The sequence below is a fragment of the Phocoena sinus genome, chromosome 16, assembly GCF_008692025.1.
Source record: "Phocoena sinus isolate mPhoSin1 chromosome 16, mPhoSin1.pri, whole genome shotgun sequence".
NCBI classification, from domain to species: Eukaryota; Metazoa; Chordata; class Mammalia; order Artiodactyla; family Phocoenidae; genus Phocoena; species Phocoena sinus.
Window position 1 is genome coordinate 31323473 of NC_045778.1, and position 23894 is coordinate 31347366.

Below are 23894 nucleotides of genomic sequence, written 5' to 3' on the forward strand. Positions count from 1 at the left end.
CTATGGGGGAGTACCCTATTCCCATCTTGTTTGTACCTTTTTTTTTTTTTTTCCTAGAAATGCTTTAAAAAAAATCGCTTCTAGGGACTTTCCTGGTGGTCCCGTGGTTAAGAATCCGCCATCCAGTGCAGGGAACGGGGGTTCAATCCCTGGTCAGGGAACTAAGATCCCACATGCCGTAGGGCAGCTAAGCCCACGTACCGCCACTACTGAGCCCGTGCACTCTGGAGCTGGCACACCACAACTAGGGAGAAGCCCGCGCGCTGCAACGAAAAGACCCCACGTGACACAAGTAAGACCCGACGCAGCCAAATAAATTAAAAAAAAAAAATCACTTCTATTGAAGTGTAGATTAAATAGAATAGGCCTCTCGCCTTCTGAGATGGCCCACACTCTGTCTGTGGAGTGTTATTTCTCCCAAGGCCATTCTCGCCTTTTGAGACGGACGGCATTCTGACTATGGAATATGTATCTCTATAAATAAATCCACTTCTAATATACATACTGATACATACATACATAGAAAGAAGGAAGGGAGGGAGGGAGGGAGGAAGGAAGGAAGGAAAGAAAGAAGGAGGAAGGAAGGAAGGATGAACCTGTACCCATTTCAAGTGTTCAGTGCGCTGAACTGGCAGCTGGATCCTTCCTCCCCTCTCATCATGATCGCCACGATGAAGATGTGAAACGTTTCCATCCCTCTAGAAACTGTCCTCATGCCCTTCTGTAGTCACTCCCTCCCCACCCTTCCTCTGGCAACCACTGATTTGCCTCCTGTCACTTATATAAATTAGATTTCACTCTCTGATCTGACTTCCTTTAGTTTAGGTGATGTTTCTCTGTTGTTTTTCTGCTTTTATTTTATTAATTTCTTTAAAAGTTTTTCAAAAACCATATTTTTATATTTAAAAATTGTGGTAAAACATACATAACAAAGCTTAGAATTATAACCATTTTTAAGTGCCCAGTTCAGTGGCATTAAGTGCCTTCAGTATTGTGCAACCATCACCGCCATCCACCTCCAGTCTTTGTCTGGCGTCTTAAGGCAGAAGATTAGGTCATTGATTTTAGATCTTTCTTCTTTCCTATAGTATAAGTACAGGCATACCTCATTTTATTGTGCTTCTCAGATACTGCATTTTTAGCAAATTGAAGGTTTGTGGTAAGCCTGCATTGAGCAAGTCTATTGACACCATTTTTCCAGCAGCATTGGCTCACTTTGTGTCTCTGTCACATTTTGGCAATCCTTAGACTGTTTGAAACTTTTTCATTATTATTGTATTTGTTATGGTGATCTGTGATTAGTGACCTTTGATGTTGCTGTTGTAAAAAGATCTGTCACTCACTGAAGGCTCAGATGATGGTCAGCATTTGTTAGCAGTAAAGTATTTTTAAATTAAGGTATGTACATTGTTTTCTTAGACATAATGCTGTTGCACACTTGATAGACTGCAGTATAGCGTAAGCATAATCTTCCTACGCACTGGGAAGCCAAACAATGAGTGTGACTTGCTTTATTGCGGTGGTCTGGAACCAAACCCAAGTACATCCAAGGTATGCCTATATTCGATGCTCTGCGTTTTCTGCATCCTACACATTTTGATATGTTTTCATTTCATTTGGTTAAATGTCTTATATATGCATACTGTTTATATAATGTGTCTTTTCTTTCCCTCTCTGGCTTACTTCAGGATTTTCTCTTTGTCACTGGATTTCAGCAATTTTATCATGATATGTGCTGGTGTGTTTTCTCTGTGCTCTGTTTGAAGTTCATTGCGTTTTATGGATTTGTGGGTCTGTATTTTTCATCAAATATGTGATTACTCCCATCATTATTTCTTCAAACGTACACCCTCCCTCCCTTGGACTCCTTGTTGTCCCACAGGTCACTGAGGTGCTGCTCAGTTGTTGTTTTTTTAACCCCCTTCTACCATTTAGTTTAGAAGGTTCCTATTGCTTTTTCTTTAAGTTCACTCATCTTCTATAGTGCCTGATTGGCGATTAAACCCATTTAGTGATTCTTCATTTCTAATGTTGTATTTTCTATTTCTAATAGTTCTATTTGGATCTTTTTTATATTTTCTATTTGTCTCTTCATCATGTTTATTTTCCTTTAAATGTTTGAGCATATTTACAATATCTGTTTTAAAGTCTTTGCTGGTTCCATCTTCTATCTCATTTCTGTGTCTTATAGTTACTGAATTTCTTTCCTTGTTATAGGTCATGTTTTTATTTTCCCTCTTGCCTATCTAGTAACTTTTGATTGGATGCTAGATCTAATTTTTCTGCCCAAGTATTCTTCCTGTCTTGGTCAGCTTGGGCTGCCATAACAACACATCACAGGCTCTTTGGTTTAAACAAGAGAAATTTATTTTCTCCCCTTTCTGGAGGCTGGAAGTTTGAAATCAGTTTGCCAGCATGGTCAGGTTCTGGTGTGGGCTCTCTTCCTGGCCTGTACATGGCTGCCTTCCTGCTGTTTTCTCATGTGGCAGAGAGAGAGAACCCAAGCTCTGGTCTTTCTTCCTCTAATCATGGAGGCTCTACCCTCATGACCTCATGTAACCCTACTTACCTCCCCGCCTCCAAATACCATCACACTGGAGGTTAGGGCTTCAAGATATGAATTTAGGAGGGACATCTTTTGAGTCTGACATCTTTTGTTAAATCTTGTATGTGAGATTCATTCATGCTGTGGTACGTAATTGTAGATCGTTGATTCTCATTGTTGTGGAATATCCGATTGTGGGAATATATCATTTGAGTTATTTGCAGTTTTAGGCTATTAAGACCTGTTGAAGTAATATAAAAACCTACCAGGGTTGGGGACCCGAATTATAGGGATGTCCTGGGGTTCGTGTGGCTGAGCTGAAGGAAATCCTGTCTAGGTCCAGATGGTTTCAGTGTGATAGTTTAGTGCAGGACTTGGCAGACTACGGCTCGCAGGCCAAACCTGGCTGTCTGCCTGTTTTTGCATGTACAACTTTACTGGAACACACTCCTGTCCATTCGTTTACGTATTATCTGTGGCTGCTTTCCTGCTATAACAGCAGAGTGGAGTAGTTGAAACAGAGACCTTCTGGCAGGCCTTTAAAGCTGAAAACACTATCTGGCTTACAGAACTGTCAACCCCTAGCTTAGTATCTTGTTCTCTACTCACTGTTAATCACTGAAATGTGCCAGCGATGGCAGGGGTTGGGGTGGGGTGAGGCTGGGGTGGGGGTTCCTTCTCTCCATTGCCTGGGGCGCTGCCTGTAACCTCCCTTGGAGAACTCTGCCTCCCTGCCTTCCTTTCTTTCAAAGGCTGATACAGTCAGATTCCTGGGCAGGGTGTGGTGGGCGTGAGCTCCCTGTTATCAGGGAGCATGGAGATTATGTGGAAGCTGCCCCAGAGCCCTGTGGGTAGTCCTCCCCACCTCCTCCTCGGGCCCGGGCCCTTCGCAGGAGTTCACTGGCTCTGCGGGAAGGGCACATGTGCTTCTTCTGGTTTTCAGAACCACCCTTCCGGCAGGAGGAAGAGCTGGTGTGTGATAGCTGTGTGACCCTGAGCAAGGCACCATCCTGCCCTGGGCCCATTTCCCTCCGGGAAAAGAAGCTGGGCTTTAGCGTCCCTTCCAGCTCCCAGAACTTCCAAACTCCCACAAAGAACTGGCTTGGTTTAAGCTTTTTTTTCATGTGGGACTGTTTTGAAAGAGGCGTTTCTTTTATGCTCTGTTTAGGGTCCAGAGTGATCGCAGTCTGGAGGGGCAAGGCCTCCTGATCCCGACAGATGTCCTGGGACTCCCCCTCAGTGCACTGGCTCTCAGGGCCAGGTTGGGTCTAGGGTCTGTGCCCTCTGGTGTCCTTTCAAGTGACCACGAGCATCTCTGGTGTTCCCTGGACTCCCCAGGCCTGGACTCCGGATTTCCAGTTCTGGAGAGTGAGTGCCAGGACTGTTGGGTTTCCACCTGGCATGATTTATGGTGGCAGAGCTTAGGCAGTGGGAGGTGCAGAGGCCCTTGGAGATCATTGGTCTCTACCTATTCAGTTTTGCAGGTTGGCAGACTGAAGTCCAAGAGAGAGGGGTGGCTTGCTCAGAGCCACAGGGTGAGTTAGGAACAGAGCTGAGACAGTTCTATCTTCTTCCACTCCCTGCCCTGTTTTCTTTCCATCATCCTTTCCCCACCTCACTTGAAAAGCCTCCAGAAGGCATCTGTTTCCTTAAACTCTGCTTTACTCTTGTCTCCAGAAGCCCAATGAAACAGATGCCTCTGGAAAGCAGGACCTTGTCTCAGGACAAAGCTGCAAGTCGTTGGGGGATGGTGCGCAGAGTGCTTTCAATCCAGCAAATGATTATGGCGTCTTGAGGGTCCCCGCGGCCTCTGTTCTGCCTCCATGTCAGGGCAGGGCTCGCTCAGTGCTCCAGGGTAAGCACATCACTCGGGATACTTCTTTGAATTCTTACAGCCCTCCTATGGCCCAGGAAGGGTCATCCCCCTTTTGCAAAGAAAAACAGGCTCAGAGAAATTTCTGGACTCGCACAAGTCCTGTCACTTGTTGCAGGGTGGAGCCGGAACCAGGACCAGCTGACCCATGCTATTTTTTCAGCGCTGCCCTGGACTCCCTCGGGTCTCGGTGCTTACTCTTGGGTTTCCTTCTTGTTTTTTTCTGAGGCTCCCTCTGGTGGCCCAGGGGCAGGGGTTCTGTGAATGTCACCCTTCCTCAGCCAGGGGAGTCTGCAAGAATCAGGGGCCGGCAGGGCATGGCCTGAAAGCGTTTCGTGGCTGCTGGTGGTTTGTCTCGAGCTTGTGGAGGAAGGTCCTCTGGAGCTCGCAAGAATTGCCTAAGTGCTTTCACGCACTGAAGTGAAATCTTACAGGAGACCAAGCCCACTAAATCGTGGGTGATGAGGGGCTGCTTTTGACTTCCTTGGCGTTGGAATCCTCCTCCAGTCCAGCAGTGCCTGGCTACATGTGTACACTTCCGCTGTGTCTGGGACCTGCTGGGTAAAGGCTTGCCCACTTGGTGAGTGGACTCCGTGTGGCTTCCGGAACAAGGCAGGGCTGGACCAGCCCAGAATGCCCCCCAGGAGACCTCTCACCTTCTTTCACAGGGGCCTTTGCCTAAGGTGGAGAGGTCACTACTGAATCTTCACAGTGACCCCCAAAGAGGACCTGACTGGACACAGAGTGATCCTCCCCACCTGATGATGTGGGACGTTGGCTTTAGGGTTGCACAGCTTAGAAGCCCCTCCTGCGGACTCCCACGCCGCCGGGCACTGTGACTGCCCCGTGTGGTGGAGGGCACAGGCTGGTGCCCGCTCTTCCTGCCTTGGGTGGCTGCCCTGTGGGCAATGAGATGACATGATGTCAGGACAGAGAAATGCAGGTTTGTTTCTTGACTTTGCCACCAGCTAGCTGTCTGACTTTAGGCAAATAACCAAATCGTTTTACGTCGGAACTTTCCCATTTGAAAAATGGGGGTAATAGTACCAGTGTTATGGGGTGTGGAGGGCCTCTTTAGGTGTATTGTGTTTAATGCAGCCCCTGGCACCCAGGAAGGGGTGGTGCTACTTGCCCTGGTGACCACCTCAGGGTACGCACCTGATGGTCCAAGGCTGGCCTGCCTTTGGGCTTGGTGGGAGTTGGGCTCCATTCTTTGGGAAGGAATTTAATCAGGTGATAGGAGAGAGACAAAGGAGGTTACTCTGAGGCTGGAAGGCACCTTAACTGTCACTCCCAGATGGTTGGCAGCCAGGAGGACAGCCCAGCTCCATAGACCATCTGTCCCAGGGAGGTCCAGGGAAGCGTCTCCACGGGGAGCCAGGCAAAGCTGGCCAGAGTCCTGGATCATTCAGGGCGCTGTCGTGTGAGCTCCCAGACAGGTCACTTCCCCAGTTTGGTTCTCCCTCAGTCTCCTTGTCTCTAAAACAACTGTTGGTCCCTGAAGGTCCTGCCTTGGACCACTGTTCACGGAACCCATGATCTGACATGGGTCCCTGCCCCCCCAGTTCCTGTCTTTCTGGTGCAAAGTTAACTTTAGTTCTTCCTGTAAAACAGAATGGAAAAAAACACAAGCTCTCATTCTTAGAGCCCCGTTGTTGCGAGAGAAGGAGAACTGGGTTGCGGTGGTAGGGAGCTGGTGTCTCAAGCTGACTGTATTCAGCGAACGGTTTCCGAGGGGCAGAACTTCCTCACCGTCCCTCCTGGCACCGAGTGGTGGGTGGGTTGTCACGGAAAGTGGTTAGGCAACACTGAACAGAATAGAAAACATCGCTGCCCTCAGAGGGCTTAAGTGGGGGGGAGGCACAGTAGACAGACAGACAGCTCATGTGGTCTAGGATATGCGCCATGAAGAAGATCAAGCAGGGAAGGAGATCAGGAGTGATGGATGGGGAGCGTCCACATAGCATGGCAAAGGGAGATGTGTTTGAGGAGGAGAAATTTGAAGAGACCTGAATGGAATGAGGGAGGAAGCCAGAAAGGGATATGGAGGAGGAACATTCTAGGCTGAGGGATCTAGTCAAGGCTCTGAGGCAGGGATGAGTTTGGTGAGTTCAAGGAACAGTAACAATACCAGGGTGGCCCAGAGAAGGGGATTGGGACCGGGGAGCCGGGTCGGAGATGGTGTTGGAGACGCACGCCACAGCATGGCTGCCCATGTTCTCGTGGTCTACGGCAAGGAGTTTGAATTTTATTCTAAGTGTGAAAGGAAGTCATCGGAGCATTTTGAGGAGGGGAGTGATCTAGACATATTTTTAAAGGATTGTTCTAGTTGCTTGGGGACCTGTGGGGAGACGGTGGGGAGGCCCCTGCAGGGATGAAGCATGGACAGGTGGGAGCAGAGAGGGTATGCTATGTATTTTGAAGGTAGGACTAACAGAGGGGTCCTGATAGGTTGAATGTGGAGTTGGAGGGAGAGAGCTGTCAAGCCTGAGGTCTAGGTTTTCTGTCTTAAATGAGTAGATGGTCAGTGGTGCCATTTAGTGAGAAGGGGAGAGGTGGGGAGGAGCTGATCCGGGGTTGGGAGACCACAGCTCCATTTGGGGGCACGTGGAGATTGAAATGTTACTAGTCATATTCAGTGGACAAGTCAAGTAGACCTTGGGGTGTTTGACTCGGGAGCAGCTATGGCTGGAGGTTAGGATTTGTGAGTCAGCCATGTTAGTTATGAGATCATCTAGAGGGATCAGGGGAGGGCAGGGGTCCAGGACTGAGCAATGAGGTTCTCCAGCATTTAGAGGGCTCTGAAAGACGAGGACAAACCCACAAAGGAGACTGAGAAGAAACAACAGGGAGGGTGGAAGACAATTGTGTGTGTACACTTGGTGTCCCCAAAGCTGAGTGCCTCAGTGACAGAGAGAATGACCAGCTGTGTTGGGTGAGATCAGGTAAGCTGAGGCAAAAGACGTGACCCCCCCCCCCCCCCCCCCCCCGCGGAGAACGGGCAGCTCGTGCTCAAAAGACCCAAACTCCCCGATGGCTTTCAGTCAAGGGTTTTTAAAGGAAATGTTAGAGGTGGGAGTTGCAGGGTGTATGATTAACTTGTGGACTTTCTTCTGCTTGGTTAGTGGTGATGTAACAGGGAGATGGTTCGGGAATCTGAATCATCTGCCTTCCGGTTCCAGTCAGTCTGGGATCCACATACCTCTTCAGGTCAGCGGGTTATCACCATCCTCTACAGGGTTGGGGGCGGGTGGTGGTCTCAGTTTCTGCAGAACAGCTCAAAGATAGTGTCATATTGTTATCTAAATCCCTTCTGGAGGAACCAGGAGTCTTGTGACTCTGTTGTTCTAATCAGTAGCTGCTTGAGTCTGCTCTTCGGAATGGGGGGAGAAGGGGAGGGGAGACCAACAAGAAGCAGCGGGCACAGAGGGGCTCATCGTACCCAAGAAGGCCCCGCAGGGTCCTGCTCGGTTTCAGTCACCCCTTTTCTTTGATATTCCTCAATCTTGAGGGAAACGGGGGCGAGACGAGAAAGGGAATAAAGTTGTGGATAGAGAGATGAATCATCAACTTGTCAGGGAAGTCTGTTTCAGAGGAACTGTGTTTCAGAGGGACTCGGTTTCAGAGTTTTGGTCCTGGCCCTCTCGGCTCGCGTGCTGCTTTGTTAGGTGGGGGAATCAGGTCTTGGCCGGACTCCGTCACTTGGGGTCCACAGACTGCTGTGGGAACCAGCAGTAAGGAGTCTGAGAACCCTCTGAAATTCCCTCCAAAACATGGGGCATGTGCACATTTTCTGAAAGTGGCCTGTGACCCAGAGGAGGTTGGGAACTCCGGGGCTTTCTCTGAAGGCCCTTCTTCCGAGTCCAGCCTGCTAGGGCTTGCGGTGGAGTAGACAGGAGCATCCTAAAGCTGGAGAATTCACTTGGGAAAGTTGCAGCCACAGAGAACCTTGCCCTGTTGTTTACCGAGAGGTCCTGATAAACGGCAGCAAAATGCCAGCAGAGTATAAAGCAGTTAAGCAGAAAGATACGGGACTGCTTAATTTGTAGAGGCCACGTGGTGTTTGTTTTCTATGGAACAATCCTCCCGGGTGTAGGCATCTGTGGAGTGTATTTGGGGGTCCCTTTTTGTCATGGTGCACGTGAGGCACCTTAGCCCCCGTGGGTTCCTGTGGGTAGGAGGTCAGGTTTGGGGGGCACTGCTTTTCTGGGGTGAGCACTTGGCCTGGGGCAGGCTTCTTTTAATTCGGTAACATAACCAGGCATTTCCTGAGCGCAGGCATGCCCTGCAGTGCCGAGTGTAGGTACCACAGTGAGGAGCCTGAGCCTTGCCAGCAGATGGCCTGGGCGGCTGCTTGTCTGTGCTTGGAGTCTGTCTCCGGGGCTGGAGGCCCGAGGTGGGCGGCACAGGGGGTGCTCTGTCCTATGCAGGGCTTCACCTGCACTGGGAGCCCATGAAGGCTCCTGGGGCAGCCATCATGAGGGGTGATGTCTTCTTACACACCAGATAGTGCATTGAAATGAGTAGGGGGCTTGTGGAATGGGGAAGAAATGGGGCGTGGCCTGATGTCTCTAACTCCATAGTCTCACCTGGACAGAGTCTGCTCCGAGATCTTTGTCTCTGCCCTCCAGAGCATGGGGACAGCTGGGGTTGAAGGAATTTGTCCCAATGGTCAGGGAAGATAGGTGTGGGTTATCTGAAGAGCCTCACTGTCCTGTTGTTCTGGTGTAGAGTCCCTGTCATCTGCAGGGGCCAAGGGGGCCGCCTTGCCCTTGTTCTGCCCAGCCTGGACACGAGCCAGGAACACCCCCTGACTAGCAGTGTGGTCCCTCCTATGAGAAGCATGTTCATGGAGCTGGTTTCTGACCTAACTTTCTCTCTCTCTCTTTCCCCTGTGCCTGCTCAGTTGGCTGGAGTTGTCTTCCTCGGTGTCGGACTATGGGCGTGGAGCGAAAAGGTAGGTGTGACTGTCACTAGGACCCTGAGCATCAGTCCCCGGGTTTGTTTGTCCCTTGCTCCAAACTCCTCCCTGACGAGCCTCTCTTGTGCAGGGTAATGGTTCGTAGTCATTAATCTTTACAGAGCCAGCTCTTGGAAGTTACCGAACTTATGATGAAAACTCCTGGGGTCCTGCTGCTGGCCCTGTTTCCCCGTGGTAGGGTCGCTGCTAGAGGTCAAGGTTGGGCTGGTTGGGATTTTGAGCCCTGTGAGTGTGGGGAGCCCTCTCTCCTGTTCCCAGAAGCCCTGAGTCACCCTGGGGCATGTCTACAGCTGTGTCCAGGGCAGGCCTGGGGCTACCTTCTGGGATGGACCCTGTCTGTGCCTCTGGGAGCCAGCAGGACCCTGAACACAGTTGTGTTGATTCCTGAAGCTCTTGTTCTTGTCCATGCGAAGGACCCCTGAGTCAGGGAGCAGGGCTCTGGGATGTGCCCCCGGGTGCCCAGTAGGCACCTTTGAATCTCCTTGCCCAGCCTGTAGAGAGGGGAGGAGAGAAGACCAGGCTCTTACTGTCCGGAAGGACAAGGGGCAGTTGGAACTCCGAGGATGGGACTAGACCCGGTGTGGGCAGGGTGGAGCTTTGGTGTCACATTTTGCTCTGCAGGTAGGTGGGCGCTGGGGAAGTAGAGAGACCAGGCTGGAAACAGTGGGAGCTAAAGCTTCCTCTTGAGTCTCAGGCCCAGGGCCCTCTGTTCCTTCAGTGGAATCTCTTTCTGCTTTCAGGAGGAGGAGACAGGACCGCTTAGGTCTGTGGGCTTTCTTGCCATGGCCTTAGGAACTGGATACGGTCTGCCTTTGGGTTTGGGCCCCTTTAAGAGCTTGTAGTGCAATGTCACTTTGCCCTAGTGACCAAGAAGCTGGTGCAAACCATGACTCGTAGTGCCACCGTGTGACCACCTCCGGAACAGCAGCATCTCAGCCAGCGGAGCCCTGAGCCTAGGCCTGGCTACCCTGGCTCCCTGATTCTAGCTGGGTGCCTGGTCCGGCTGCTCTTTTCTCCATCCTCCTTTGAATCCTGTAGAACTGCTCTGTCCATTTCAGTCGCCATTAGCTAGATATGACTAATTATATCTAAATTAATTAAAATGAAATACAAATTAAAATTCAGTTCTTTAGTTCCACCAGGCCACATTTCAAGTGCTCACTAGCACGTGTGACCAGTGGCTACCATTGTGAACAGTGCAGATAGAGCACATCTGCATCATCACAGGAAGGTAGTGGATGGCGCTGCCTTCGCCTGTCCTTGGCGGGTGTGCTGTTCACAAGCGTGTTCGTGTGGAAGCTGTTTTCATCTCAGGATAGTGGGGTGCTCCATGAATTGAGTGCAAAGTCAACCACCAGATGGCCAGAGGCCAGGGCCCTGGGGTGCCTTGACCACGGACCAGAGGGCCCCTCAGGGCCTCTTCCACCCCAGGCCTGGCGTCAGTACCCTGCAGGCTACAAAAGAAGTGTGGGGTCTGCCTGGGAGGCGGTCACAGCCTAGATGGAGGCCAGGAACAGGAGAGTGGCTGGGGGCTGACGTAGGCAAAGATCTACTGGGCAGAGGGGCCTCTAAGGGGGCAGGTGGGGAGGGGCCGTGCCATGCCGTGGCTTTTAATGACAAGACTGAGGCTTGGAAGGCAGGTCCCTGTCCTCATTTAGGTCCGGACACAGCCCCCCAGGGCACCCTCGACTCCCTTTGAAGCTGATGTTACCCTGCTTTCTCTGCCTCTTTCAGGGGGTGCTGTCCGACCTCACCAAAGTGACCCGGATGCATGGCATTGACCCTGTGGTTCTGGTGCTGATGGTGGGCGTGGTGATGTTCACGCTGGGTTTCGCTGGCTGTGTGGGGGCCCTGCGGGAGAACATCTGCCTGCTCAACTTTGTGAGTGGCCCTAGACACGTGGGTGGGAGGAGATAGGGAGGTAGGGGTGTGGGCTCTGCCGGGCAGGCCTAGCCCTTATCTGGGGGGTGGGTAGCAGCTCTTATGAGCCTCCCCCAGGATCTGGCAGTTGGGGGAGGAGGCAGCCCTTGGTGCCCTGCTGCCCATGAAAGGTAAGGTTTCAGGGAACAGTCAGATGAAACAGATCCTCATCCCTGGAGAGGTTGGGCCCCTCTGGATTTTATCTCCTAGTGGGCAGAGTCGGCTGCTCTCTGGCCTGCTCTCCTCCCCTTCCCTTGCCTTTCATCTCCCTTAAGAAGTCCCAGTTGTTTGTCTGCTACTCACCTTTGCCCTTCCTGGCTAAGATCAAAAGATGTCAATAGTGTTAGGGAATCTTTTCCCTCCTCCAGGGCGTGTGAAACTGTTGGCTGTGCAATGCAGAATCCTTAATTTCCTGGCAGAACTTCGAGTTACTAAGAGTTTAGTTTTATACTTAGGTACACATTCATTTTGAAATGCATTCGGCTAAAATTAAATAGCACCTGGTGGGGAAAACACATAATTGTCTTTTGCACTATAGTTTTTTGTTGAATTTATTAGATCAAGCCTTTTTTTCTGGGCTTCATTTAGAAAGCAAAACACGTGGGCTTTTTCTCATTTTTTTTTCTCTTAAAGATTACGTTTGGTTACCTTGCTTCTCTATGAATGGAGAGTTCACTCTGGAGGGCCTTATGTGTGTGTATGTTTGTACACTGGAGGGCCTCATGTGTGTATGTTTGTACACGTGCACGTCTTATTTTGAGATATTGTTGGTTGTTGCATAGCTGCTTAGTGTGCTGTATGGCCAGTGATAACGGCTGTGATAACTTGAGCTCTACAGGCTGGAGCCCCGCCTTGATGGGAGGGGGTGTGGACCTGTGCCTGCAGTGGCCTTTACAGAATTCCACCACTATTGTGGCCAGGGACAGCTGTGCTTCTGCAGAGGTTTTTATGCAGTTGACTATCATATACACACATACAGAGTAGGTACTGATAACGTTAGCAGCTCCAGAGTTGTAAAGAGCCCTGCAGGAACTCAGATGTCCTGTATCTAAAGTATGTAACCTGAGTGAACCTCAGCTTCCTTATCCCCTAAAGTAGGAGTAACAAGTTTCTAGCAACTGGGTTGTTGTATGTGCGAGGAGAGTGGTCAGATAGCGTGTCTGGAGCACAGTCTCTGCCCTGAAGGAGCTGATACCTGGTGGGGTAGGATAGCCATTCATTCCCGTGATGGAGTTCCTTGGAGTGGGGGCTACTTCATAGGAGGTGGTTGGTACGGTTCGTTGTCTTGAGCTTTCTCATACTTTCACTCATCTGACTCTTACCAACAATGCAGCAGTGTGAGTAAGGATGAGTTGCCCAGAGTACCCAGCTAATAACGTGGGATTCCCCAGACTCCAACGTGAGTCTCTTGGGTGCCGAGCTCGTGCTGTTCGCAGCAGGCAGAGGTTCTGGGTCGTCCAAGGATGCGCGTCTGGCTGGGAGGCCAGAGGTGTAGTGACTTCTGCTCCTGTGCTTGTCCCCCTGCAGTTCTGCAGTGCCATTGTGCTCATCTTTTTCCTGGAGCTGGCCGTAGCCGTGCTGGCCTTCCTGTTCCAGGACTGGGTGAGGGACCGGTTCCGGGAGTTCTTCGAGAGCAACATCAGATCCTACCGGGATGACATTGACCTGCAGAACCTCATCGACTCCCTTCAGAAAGCTGTAAGCACCACCTTCTCCCTGATAGAGCTTGACTTTCCTGGCTTCAGTCTGTGTGCATGGCTCGGGGCCCAGGCTGGTGGGGAACACTGGGCCTTCCCTTCTCAGCTCTGCCCACAGCCGGGAGGCCAGGGGAGGTGCTCCCCCCCAACTCTGGTCAGGTTAGCTTTGTCTGCTTGTGGTTGCTGGCAGGCCAGGCTTGCTCTCAGGGTGTCCTCCCCCATTTGCTTTGGGCAGGCAGTCCAGCTACACCCACGGCCACCCTACCCTCTACCCCCGCAGGGCCCGGGTCTCTCCAGCCCTGGCCACGCAGGCGGCTGCAGTCTCCTAGGTGCTGTGTGTGCTGAGGGGTAGAGCTGGGCGCGTGACTCCCCGACTGAGGCTATCCTTGTCCCCTTCCTCCTCGGGACCTTTTCCCCTTCCTGTTTGGGAGGGCAGAGCTGCCTGGAGGAAGGTTCTTCAGATGGAGAGGAATGTGACCTCCCTGGACACTGTTCCCGGGGGTTTGTCTAAGCAGTCCCAGGCTGTGGCCTTTTCTCTGTCAGGCCTTCCTCCCCCTTGTGTGTGGCTGTACCTGGAGGCTGGGACCACTGCTGTCCCCCATCCCTGCCACCCCTCCCGCCCCCCCCAGCCCCAGGAGAAACCAGCTCCCCACCATGCCAGCCTGTGCAAGGTTGTTGTTTGATCTGTGCTCTGCCAGAAAACCTAGCTTCCTCAGGAACTTTTTATATGGAACCCTTTTGTTCTGAGGAGAAAATAGAAGAGCATTAAAAATAACTATGAGCTGTTCTCCTTATTAACCAGAGCTTGTTTGCTCCTTATTTCATGTATTGTAGGATCCCACAAAACCCATTTATGTGATCAGAGATCCTTCCTGTGTCGTTAGATCCTTCCTCTGTTGTTAGATCTCTTCCGTGTTCGTCTGCGAAAGTCCCCATCCCACCCTCTCCTGACATCACTGCCCCCTGTGCCTTTTCCTTTCTGTTCAAGGCTGCCATTCTCTCTTCACTTCCACATAACCTTGGGCTTGCTGGTGTCAAGGATGCCAGGGTTCCTCTCTGCAGTGGCCTCAACGACATTGTAGTTTTCTCCACTGCCTTCCTCTCCTTTTAAAAGATACCTTTCCTTAGAGATTCAGTAAATGATGGAGCTTCCTCATGGTAGAATATCAGGTAGTCGTTAGAGCACCTGGAACCACGGAGGACAGGGGCAGGGGAGGCGGGATTTTTACCTTAGAACCGGAAGTGAAGCCAAAATCCTGGTTGTGGGCCTGTGATCACGGCCATAACCGTGACAGCTGTAAGGGCGAGTGTGAAAACGACGTCTGCTCTTGGATTGGGACGCCGCTGACGTCACAGTGCTGCTTTCACTGCGTTTGGTTTTACGATTTTTTAGACAAATGGGGTTTTTCTTTGCTGCTTCACCAGATAGTGGGGGCTTCTGGGAAGGGAGGGTGGAGACCCCGGGTCAGGGCAGAGCTTTGACTGCGTTACCTTTCACCCCAGTCATAACTCTCCTTGGGAGTAGACTTCAGCAGCTGTTTCCTGTAAAGAGGCACGAAAGGTGACTGGGGTCAGCTTGGACCTTTCCTGGGGAGGAAAGCACACTGCCCACAAAGAGGTGTTCTCTCGGGGGGCAGTAGAGGACCACATCAGAAGGAGAGCGAGAAGCCCGCTCTCCCGGGTTGGGGGTCAGTTGGGGAGGAAGGGAAAGTTCCAGGGTGAGGAGGGAGTGGAGCTGACTCCAAGGGCACTGCCGAGCCGGCCTGGTGTGTTGGGCCCAGACAGGACCTGGACACAGTTTCCTTCTTAAGGGTCCACTCGGGTCACCTCGCTCACATCTCAGTGATGGGAGGTCCGTGGGGCGGGCTTCGATTTCTCTGAGGTGCCCTGAACCCCATGTCCCTAAGACAGACACCCTACGTGGGGCAACGACAGCCCTGGCTCAGAGCCCCGACAGTTCTCGGCTTTATGATTGCAGAACCAGTGCTGTGGGGCATATGGCCCTGAAGACTGGGACCTCAACGTCTACTTCAACTGCAGTGGCGCCAGCTACAGCCGCGAGAAGTGTGGGGTGCCCTTCTCCTGCTGTGTACCCGACCCCGCGGTGAGTCTGCCCGAGCATGGACGGTCCCTCTGGAGCGGAGCAGTTCCTGCCTCCCTGAGGGCTCTGGCTTCTTCTCTTCTGCGGATGGATTGAGTGCCCAGCTCCCCCTCCACTCGCCTCAGGGCTCTTGCAGCTCTGAAATCCTATACCTATAAATTCCATAAGTGTTTTTGCATGGCCCACCCTGGCTCTGGTGTGCTGGGTGAAGCAGGCAAAAAACAGTGGTCCCCCTCCCGTGAGGGCCTCTCACTCAGGGGCGCCTGGACAAGGTGCTGTGAATATAATGAGCCCCGGTCTCCTTTCTCTGGAGAAAACAGTCAGTCCTCCGAAGCCCTGGGCAGTGGCATACATCGCCATGTGGGGGTGGTGCAGAATTCTTTCACTATTCTTTCTTCTTCACCTGTCTTCATCCCCAGGCCACAGACCACATCCTTGGGTTCCAGAAACTGAGCTCTTCGGTGGCCCCTGCCCCGTTTTTTTTGGCCACGCTGCACGGTTTACGGGATCTTAGTTCCCTGACCAGGGATTGAACCTGGCGCCACAGCAGTGAAAGCGCCGAGTCCTAACCAATGGACCGTCAGGGAATTCCCTTGGGTGTCCTTGAAGGAGCACTGAATGTTTGCCCAAACCTAGCCTGAGCAGAAGGGAGCCCCTACGGCCGTCAGTACCATCACACTGCCTGGTGCTGGGCCACAGGGCTCTAGGCGCGTTGCCCAGCCCGGGAGGGGCTCAGGTCTGCAGAGGCTGCACAGCGGTGTCTGACATCTCCACCATGACTGTGAAATCTTTAGCAAGTGTAGCTTTTCCCTTCTAGCTCAGGGATTGGCAGACTACAACCCCTGCACCAGATCTGGCCTGCTGTCTGTTTTTGGATGACTTGTGAGCCATGAATGGTTTCCGCCGTTTTAAGTGGTTGAAAATAAATCAAAAGAAGGATAATATTTTGTGCCACGTGAAAATCATGAAATTCAAACTTCAGTGTCCATAAATAAAGTTTTATTGAAATACAGCCATACCTGTTCATTTACATATTGTCAATGGCCGCGTTCATGCTACAACAGCAGAGTTGAATAGTAGCTACGTAGGTGGGTTTGAAATATTTACTATCTTGCCCTTCACACAAAAAACTTGCCAACCTTTGTCCTAGCATGGAAGGTTAGTTGGCAGCATGATGGAAGGGCATGAGCTGTAATGGAATTGGTGCAGGTGTTTGCTGGCGTTTGGTTGTGACTTTTCTAGAGCTTTCTACCACCGGCTTCTGGAGCACAAAAATGACTAATCTTTCTGCTTTTCTTACAGCAAAAAGTTGTGAACACACAGTGTGGCTATGATGTCAGGACTCAGGTGAGAGCTCCAATGCATATGACTTTGAATTCTTCAGGTTTATTCTCTAGGGTCCAACTTCCCGATTTAGCACAAGTGCAAATTGGAGTGGGAAAGCCAGGGGAGACTAAGCTCAGAGGTGCCACCTAAGCTGGGAACCAGGCAAGCGGGAGCATACGGCCACGCACACGCCTTCCCTCAGCCGCTGGCAAGACAAGATTCATAGGAACAGTAATGGGTGTGATATCAAGCTCTGTGAACGACAGTCACAAAATCTAGCAGTTGCTACGTTAGTGGAAAGAAGATGGATGAAAGTTTGGGGGAACAAAGACGACATGTTTAAGAGGCCCTTGGAGTCCCAGGAGGTGTCTGTTATGTAGGGGTTCAGGATGGAGTTGCAGGAGGCACATGGTTTGGTCCAGCCGCCATTATGGAGGCAATGCTAACAGGGAGGGAGATAGGCTCAGGGCAGGAGCAGGGCTCAGCCCTCTAAGGGCTTCCTCAGGCCGTACGGAGTGTGCGCTTGGACGTGAAGAGGCGAGGACCCACCCCAGTCCTTGCCCTGGTGGCCTCTGGTGATGTGAATGACAGCTGTTCTGAAGGAAAGGGATCTCGGGGAAACTGCAGGCACCCTGCTGTTGGCCGTGGACACTAGGGATGTGACCCTCCAGGCTGGGAAACCTCAATTCCCTCTGCAGTGAGCTCCGCTTCATAGCGGTGGGCCTATGTCAGCATCAGCTTCTTCAGTGACCAATTTCCTCGCCACTTGCATCAGTTGCTAAGGCTGCTGTAAAAAAGTACCCAGGCCCTGCGGTTAAAATAACAGAGATTTAATTTTCTCATAGTTCTGGAGGTTAGAAGTCTGAGGTCAAGGCCTCAGCAGTGTCAGTCCCTTCTGAGGCCCCTCTCCTTGGCTTGGATGGTGCCTCCTTCCCTGTGTCCTCACGTGGGCTTCCCTCTGTGTCTGTCTGTGTCCTAATCTCTTCTCACGAGGACACCAGTCATATTGGATTAGGGCCAACTCCAATGACCTCATTGTAATTTATTTACCTCTTTAAACAGCCTCTCTCCAAATACAGTCACATTCTGAGGTCTTGGGGGGTTAAGACTTCAACATAGGAATTTTAGGGGGACATAATTCAGCCCCTAACACTGCTAACGAATGAATGTTCCGTCAGTGTTTCATGGGTGAGGCTGATAGGGGAGGGGGGCCGGGGCTGACTGCTGTGTTTGGGGTGGGTGAGGACACGGTGTCTGCCGAGGCCACATCCCTGTGTGCTGACTGAGCCTCCGCTAGGGTCGACTTCAGCCTGTTCCTGCTGGCTCTGCTTCTTGGAGCCAGGCTCACCTGGGCTCGGGGGTACACTCTGAGAAGCCATTGTCCCTTCCCTCTCCTGACTCAGAAGACGCTGAACCCTCTTTCCCCAGTTTCTCTCTTTAAGGCACATTTTCCTTCCCCAAGCCCTCATCCCCCTCCCCTTTCTCCAGATGTGGGCTGTGGAGGTGTGTTGAACAAGCTGACCTTGAAATGTGTGGAGGCCCTAAGAGAAAGGGGTTAAAGATCACAGCCAGGGAGCCTTTGCTTAGACAGGTTATAAAATGCGAACGGCCCAGGGAGGGGCAGAGACCGAGGCAAATAGACGTGTTTCTCCTGGAGAGTTCTGTCTGTCCGTCTGTCCTCGGCACCAGCCTCCCAGATCCCTCGTTCCCCCCCACCCCCGCCGAGGTTTGCTCTGCCCCCAGCGGGAGCCCTCTGGGGATCCAAGGTGGGGACGGCTTGCGTGTCGCGGGCTCAGGCCGCTGTCCTGTTTCCCTGCAGCTGAAGAGCAAATGGGACGAGTCCATCTTCACGAAAGGCTGCATCCAGGCGCTGGAGGGGTGGCTCCCACGGAACATCTACATCGTGGCCGGCGTCTTCATCGCCATCTCACTGCTGCAGGTTTGCCCCCACTGCCCTTCGTGGCTTCCTCTCCCCTTGTGGCCGCACCTGTTCCCTTGAGCCAGATTTTACACTGGGAAAGATGCTGGTGGCCGAGGGCGCGTGAGGCCCGGGGTGAGTAGGCTGCTTAGTGTCTCCCGGGAGAAGAACTGGTGGGAGAAAGTCAAGAATTCAGTGAATCAGAAAAACCAGGAGTTTTTTCAGGGTTGCCCAGGGCTGGGAGGAGAAGCCGGCAGCCCCCCAGGCAGCCTCGGAGGCAGCTGAGGCTGCTGCTCTGTGGAAAACCCACCATTTAGAAAATGTTCGGCTCTGACCTTGCCTTGAAGAGGGTGACTGGGGTGGACTCGGGGTCACCAGCCATCCACGCACCTTTTTCCTCCTTCACTCAGTGGTTGACTGATCTCAAAGGAAGGCCGAGAGACAGAAGCATCTGGAAAAAGAAAGAAAAAAATTTACTTGCAAAGCAGGCAAGGATCTCTTACTTCAGAAGGCCTGGCCCATCAGATACCAGCCACAAGAGGGGTGAGGGGAGCAGAATTCCTCAGGTCACCAAGTTCACATTAGTCTGTTCCTGGTAGGAAAAGATCAGCCTTCCCACGTGATTATCCTGGTCACTGAGGTCGGGGTGTAGCTTCAGACACCAGCATGGCCCAAATCGGGGACAGTCTTGTTTTTATGGTGGAATCCAGGTTTGCAGGAAACATTCGAGATTTGGTATTTGGGGAATCAGAACCAGTCAGGGTGACCCTGTCATTTTCCATTTCACCCCGGGTACAAAGCGAGTCGCGGCCTGTGATACGGGATGTGCATGGTCATGTTGCAGGCAGGGCAGAACGTCCGTTTTGCTTCTGTGGTGCCTGCTGTTTGCCCCTTCTAGGCTTTAGGGAAGATCCCACTGTTCTTCACGCAGCAAAGCAGAGCCCGGGCTCATTTGTTTTAGCTGTGGGTTGGTCTCGTTTGGCCACGTGCCCAGTTGCTGCTCTCTGTCTTCAGCCTCTGCGGGTGGGTGTGGAGGTGATGGGAAGTGCGGGGTGCCCTGCCCCACCTCCCCCTCGGCCCCGATGCTGACGGCCGCTGCCTCTGCCGGCTTTGTTGTCAGATATTTGGCATTTTCCTGGCGAGGACCCTGATCTCGGACATTGAGGCAGTGAAGGCAGGCCACCACTTCTGAGGAGCCACAGGTGGGCGAGCAGAGCTGAGCCACGCCGTGGAGGCCGAAGCCCTTCACCGCCATCAACTTCACGTCCAGAGGGAGAGAAACGGACGCACCCAGCCCGAGCCAGCACCCCGCCTTCAGCATCCGCGTGACGTGATCTCTGTTTCTGCTTGCTGGTGCTGGAGACCCAGGGGCCCCCTCTCACCTGCACAGACTTGTGACCAGCAGCCCCGCTGGGGTCTGCCTGGAGTCAGAGGGTATGTCTTTAAGTGGGGGAGGTGACTCTGAGGGACAGACGGCTCTGGTGGCTGCACCCTGTCCTCCTCACCGCTCATGTCATTGGTGCTGGGCTAGGGGGCAGCCACACCTTCTGTGGCCCTCTGAGTGCCAGGGGGGCCCGCAGTGTCTGCACAGGTCGGGGTTTTGGCAGGATCCTCGGCCATGTCAAGTGAAGTAAGCCTGAGCCAGTGCGGGGACTGGTGCCACGGGAGTGCCTCGTCCATCGCCCCCCGGCGCCCAGGGCGGGAACTGTCTCCAGCCTCAACCGCATTATGCCCTGAGGGCACGAGGGGGCAGTGGGCATGGCTCTCCTGCGGAGTCAGCTCTCCTTTTCCTGAAGTGTGTAAATAGTTTATTTATAGGGCAGGAATGTTCTCACACCACATCTTCATTTCCTGTGGCATTCTCCTCTCAACAGCCTTACGCGGCGTCTGGGACTGACGCCGTCCCTTTCAGTTCCCTTGAGTGTCCCACGAACCAGCTCCAGCAGCTTCTCCATATCACCCCTAGTAACCCAGCTGCACATACATGCTCCCCCTTCGTCTGTGCACCCCCCACATGCATACCCCCACTCCCCTCCCAACTTGGCCTCACTGTCTTCTGGTCTTGGTGCTACTGAAACTGTTACCCGGAACTTGAATCGTGATCCTGACCCTCCCCCACTGCAAGGCCGGGGAGCCCCAGCCAGAGATGGCCAGCTGGACCCCTTTGGCCAGGGCTCCTCTCCAGGCCACATGCTGAGGGCCGGCTGGCCGGCCTGGCATTCGCCTCTCCCTGGAAAGAGAAGCCCAGTAGCCAGGCCCCTGGGCCGAGCCACGGACCCCAGCCTGCAGCTGCGTAGAGGCTCAGACGTTTCGTTGCTCACTTTCATGGTGACCTTCCACCCCCCTGACGGGGATATCTGTGGTCACCGTGTCCACCTTTCCTGTCAGGGCTATTGGGGGCTTGCTGTTGGAAATGAAGTCTGTCTTATGTACTGAATAACCCCCCAGGCGTAGCTGGGGCGTTCGTGCGTCTTTGGCTGGTCTACACTCTAACGCCTCTCTGGATCTCGTACCAGTTCTGTCCTCATCGTTCAGGGATGGAGTGCCACCTTCACATACTTGCCGAAGTGTACATGCTAATGTGGTATATACTGGTGGGTGTTTGTTGATGATGTTGGTTTTGTTTTGTTTTTTTACCATTTTCTCTGTAGACTAGGGGAAGAATGCTTGTGTTTTTAGGAAGTGTGATGCTTTTCTTTGACTGCCAAACTCTTTTATGGAATATATCTTTATATTAATGCCGTTGTTGTGATTGTTTTTGTTTTGGGTCATATCAAGATGGCATTAAGCATCTCAGTGGTAAACTCGGCTGCCGAGGGAAACGGTGGGATCGGGTGTGGGTAGGCATGACGGGAAGGTAGGTGGTTGGCACAATCTGAAATAAATCTCATCGGGTGATTTCTTTTAGGTTCTGTGTGCCACTTTCAGTGATTCTTTGTGCGGAGGTTACACCTCGAACAAGCTGGCTTGTGGCTTAGTTATGCCCAGCTGGAAGCATAAGGTAGCACTTTGACTCCACAGGCCCGGAGGAAATGTTATTTTAGGTTATAACTGTACAGCCCCAGGCAGTAAGGTCCAGGCAAAAGAGCTTGGGGACACTGGGTTGGAATCTGGGCACTGCCACTGCATGAGCTGTGTGTCTTAGACCTGCTGGCCCATCTGTGGAGGAGGTTAGTGGCAGTGCCAGGTACATCTGACCCAGGCTGCCCTGGGGGAGTTGGTGGCCCCAGGCCCTCACCGCTGGTGTGTGGGCACCAACAGCTCCTGCTGTCCCATCTATTCACGTGGACCTGGTGGCTGGACCCCTTGCAAGTGTCTTCACAGGTCACAGCCCAGTTCAGGGTGAAGTCTAGCTGTGACTTTTTCAGAGTTTGGGTTTGTTTTCCAATTAGTTTACGAAACTTGCTGGCCACCTTCAGCCATCTCATCTGACTCCGAGTTGGATGAGAATAGAAAAGAAGTGCAGGATAAGGGATGCTCACGTGGCATCTCCAGCACACTGGGCTCCCTCCACGGAGCTGCAGTGCAGCCCTCCCAGTCACTCCCTGCCCAGCCTACCCTGAGTCTCCAGCCACTCCCTGTCCTCTCAGCCTGTGCCTCTGCACTTCCCCTCCTGGCCCCCCATACACTCTCGCTTTGAAGTTTCAGGGTCTTTGCTCATCCTTCCTGTGATCCTCCTGCCCACCTCCTCCTGGAGCTTCTGCACTGTTATCTTTCTCACCTGCTGTCCTTGCCCCATCCCACGTATCCCCATCCCAGAAAGCTTGCCTTGGCCCTCTTGCCCTCTTACCGGCCCACGCCCCACCACTGCTTTCCTTCCCAGGCGGCTGCTCGTCCGGGCTCTGTCCCCCTCCCACCACCACCCAGTACTCTCCTCACTTGACTGAAGGCCACACACCCCAATCACCGGCCTCCATGCCTCTCTTGGCCTCTGCAGCACCTGGCACTGTGGACCACCCCATCCTCAAAGTCCTCTGCTGCCGCCAGGGCTCTCAGGTCTCTCCCGCCCATCCTTGTCCCACCTTCAGCTGTACCTGCCAGGGCTCACCTGTCTCCTGGGGCTCCCGTGCGCCCAAGGCAGGGCTGTGAGCCGGGCAGGAAAGCCATCTGTGCTGGTGCATGAGACTGTGCTGGTCTTCTCCACATGAATAACAATAAAAATTAATGGATCCAGAACTTCCTGGAACGTAGGAAGTACACAGAGTACCTAACACTTAAAAACTGATTGTCTGGCTTCCCTGGTGGCGCAGTGGTTGAGTGTCCGCCTGCCGATGCGGGAGACACGGGTTCGTGCCCCGGTCCGGGAAGATCCCACATGCCGCGGAGCGGCTGGGCCCGTGAGCCATGGCCGCTGAGCCTGCGCGTCCGGAGCCTGTGCTCCGCAACGGGAGAGGCCACGGCGGTGAGAGGCCTGCGTACCGCAAAAAAAAAAAAAAAAAAAAAAAACAGATTGTCACCAGAAGAGCTGGGGGAAGCCATTTTTATGCTAAAAACATGAGGTAAGTTGCTGATCAAGGATTTGGAAGAGCTGGGTTGAAACTCTGGGAGCCTCTTGCCCCTGAACCTGCACCTGCAACTAAAATAGGAGGTTGGGTGCCTGCCAGCTCCTGATTCTGAACCTCTGCTTGGTGCCTGCTGAGCAAAACCAGCACCAAGGGCGCGACTGAGAAGCATCGGCGTCCTGGGGATGAGCCAGTTACTGGGCTCCTGAGGCACACTGACAAGCAGCTGGAGGAAGAGTGCGGATCCCCGTCTCTATACCTGGATTTGGGTGCCTGGTTTGGTTTGGGGGGACCTTTGGGGGAGCATGATGTCAGCCCCACCCTGTGCCGGAGGCCCTGGCTCTGGGCAGCAGCACGCCCACTTCCTCGCATGGCCAGAGCTGCCGTCCACCCAGCAAGCCTGCTGGGCGGTGAGGGATCGGGCATAGCTCTCTCTTCAGGAGATACTACTTGGGGGCTGCCACTGGGGCAGTAATGGGCGTGCCTGTGAGTGTAGGCTACTGCAATCTTAGGGACCCCAGGGGAGAGCTCCCCAGAAGAGGAGGCGGGGTGAGAGGCCAGCAGAGGACGGAGGGACTCACCTGATCGCTTCTCGGCCGGCAAGCTCAGAGTGTGGACTGCAGAGGCACAGAGAAAGGGGAGGGGCTGTTGCCGTGGTCCCAGCACCCAGGGCATCCTCCTGCTCAGGTGTCAGGAGCTCAGCCCTGTCACCTCGTGGTCCAGGGCCCTCAGCTGTCCCCGGTGAGTGGGGTGGCTGTATGACCTGCATGGCTGGGCGCTTTCTAGCTCTAGGGTCATGTGAGGTGTCTGGCCACAGGGTTTGTAGGATATGGGCCCCCAAACTGTGGTCACCTGTCCCCAGGGTTGAATCTTGGTACAGGTGCTTCCACGTGCTTGTCTGTCATCCAAGAGGATGCCTCCCAGCCTTCCAAGGCAGACTGGGCCTCCTGCAGTTCCTTTCTCCTTCATCTGGGTGCTCTCTCCAAAAATCCAGAGAATTATACAACTTTAGGTCCTTTTTAGCTCCTTGT

General features: G+C 53.0%; 1 protein-coding gene across 10 annotated transcripts in view; it reads left to right on the plus strand.

The window, feature by feature from the left end:
• TSPAN14 (tetraspanin 14) overlaps positions 1 to 21268 on the plus strand; it is a 54681-nt gene extending 33413 nt beyond the window's left edge. For 4 of the 10 annotated variants that reach the window (XM_032607397.1, XM_032607400.1, XM_032607399.1 and 1 more), the window contains exons 3-10: positions 9325 to 9375; positions 11134 to 11280; positions 12847 to 13017; positions 14995 to 15120; positions 16420 to 16464; positions 18263 to 18382; positions 18772 to 18849; positions 19482 to 21268. In XM_032607397.1, the coding sequence (XP_032463288.1) occupies positions 9325 to 9375; positions 11134 to 11280; positions 12847 to 13017; positions 14995 to 15120; positions 16420 to 16464; positions 18263 to 18382; positions 18772 to 18849; positions 19482 to 19553 (810 nt within the window). In that variant the 3' untranslated portion in view covers positions 19554 to 21268. Of the gene's footprint in view, positions 1 to 4697; positions 4999 to 7493; positions 7629 to 9324; positions 9376 to 11133; positions 11281 to 12846; positions 13018 to 14994; positions 15121 to 16419; positions 16465 to 18262; positions 18383 to 18771; positions 18850 to 19481 lie in introns of those variants that run through there. The other 6 variants (XM_032607404.1, XM_032607395.1, XM_032607396.1 and 3 more) reach the window with 6 other exon arrangements.
• Positions 21269 to 23894: the final 2626 nt, after the last annotated feature.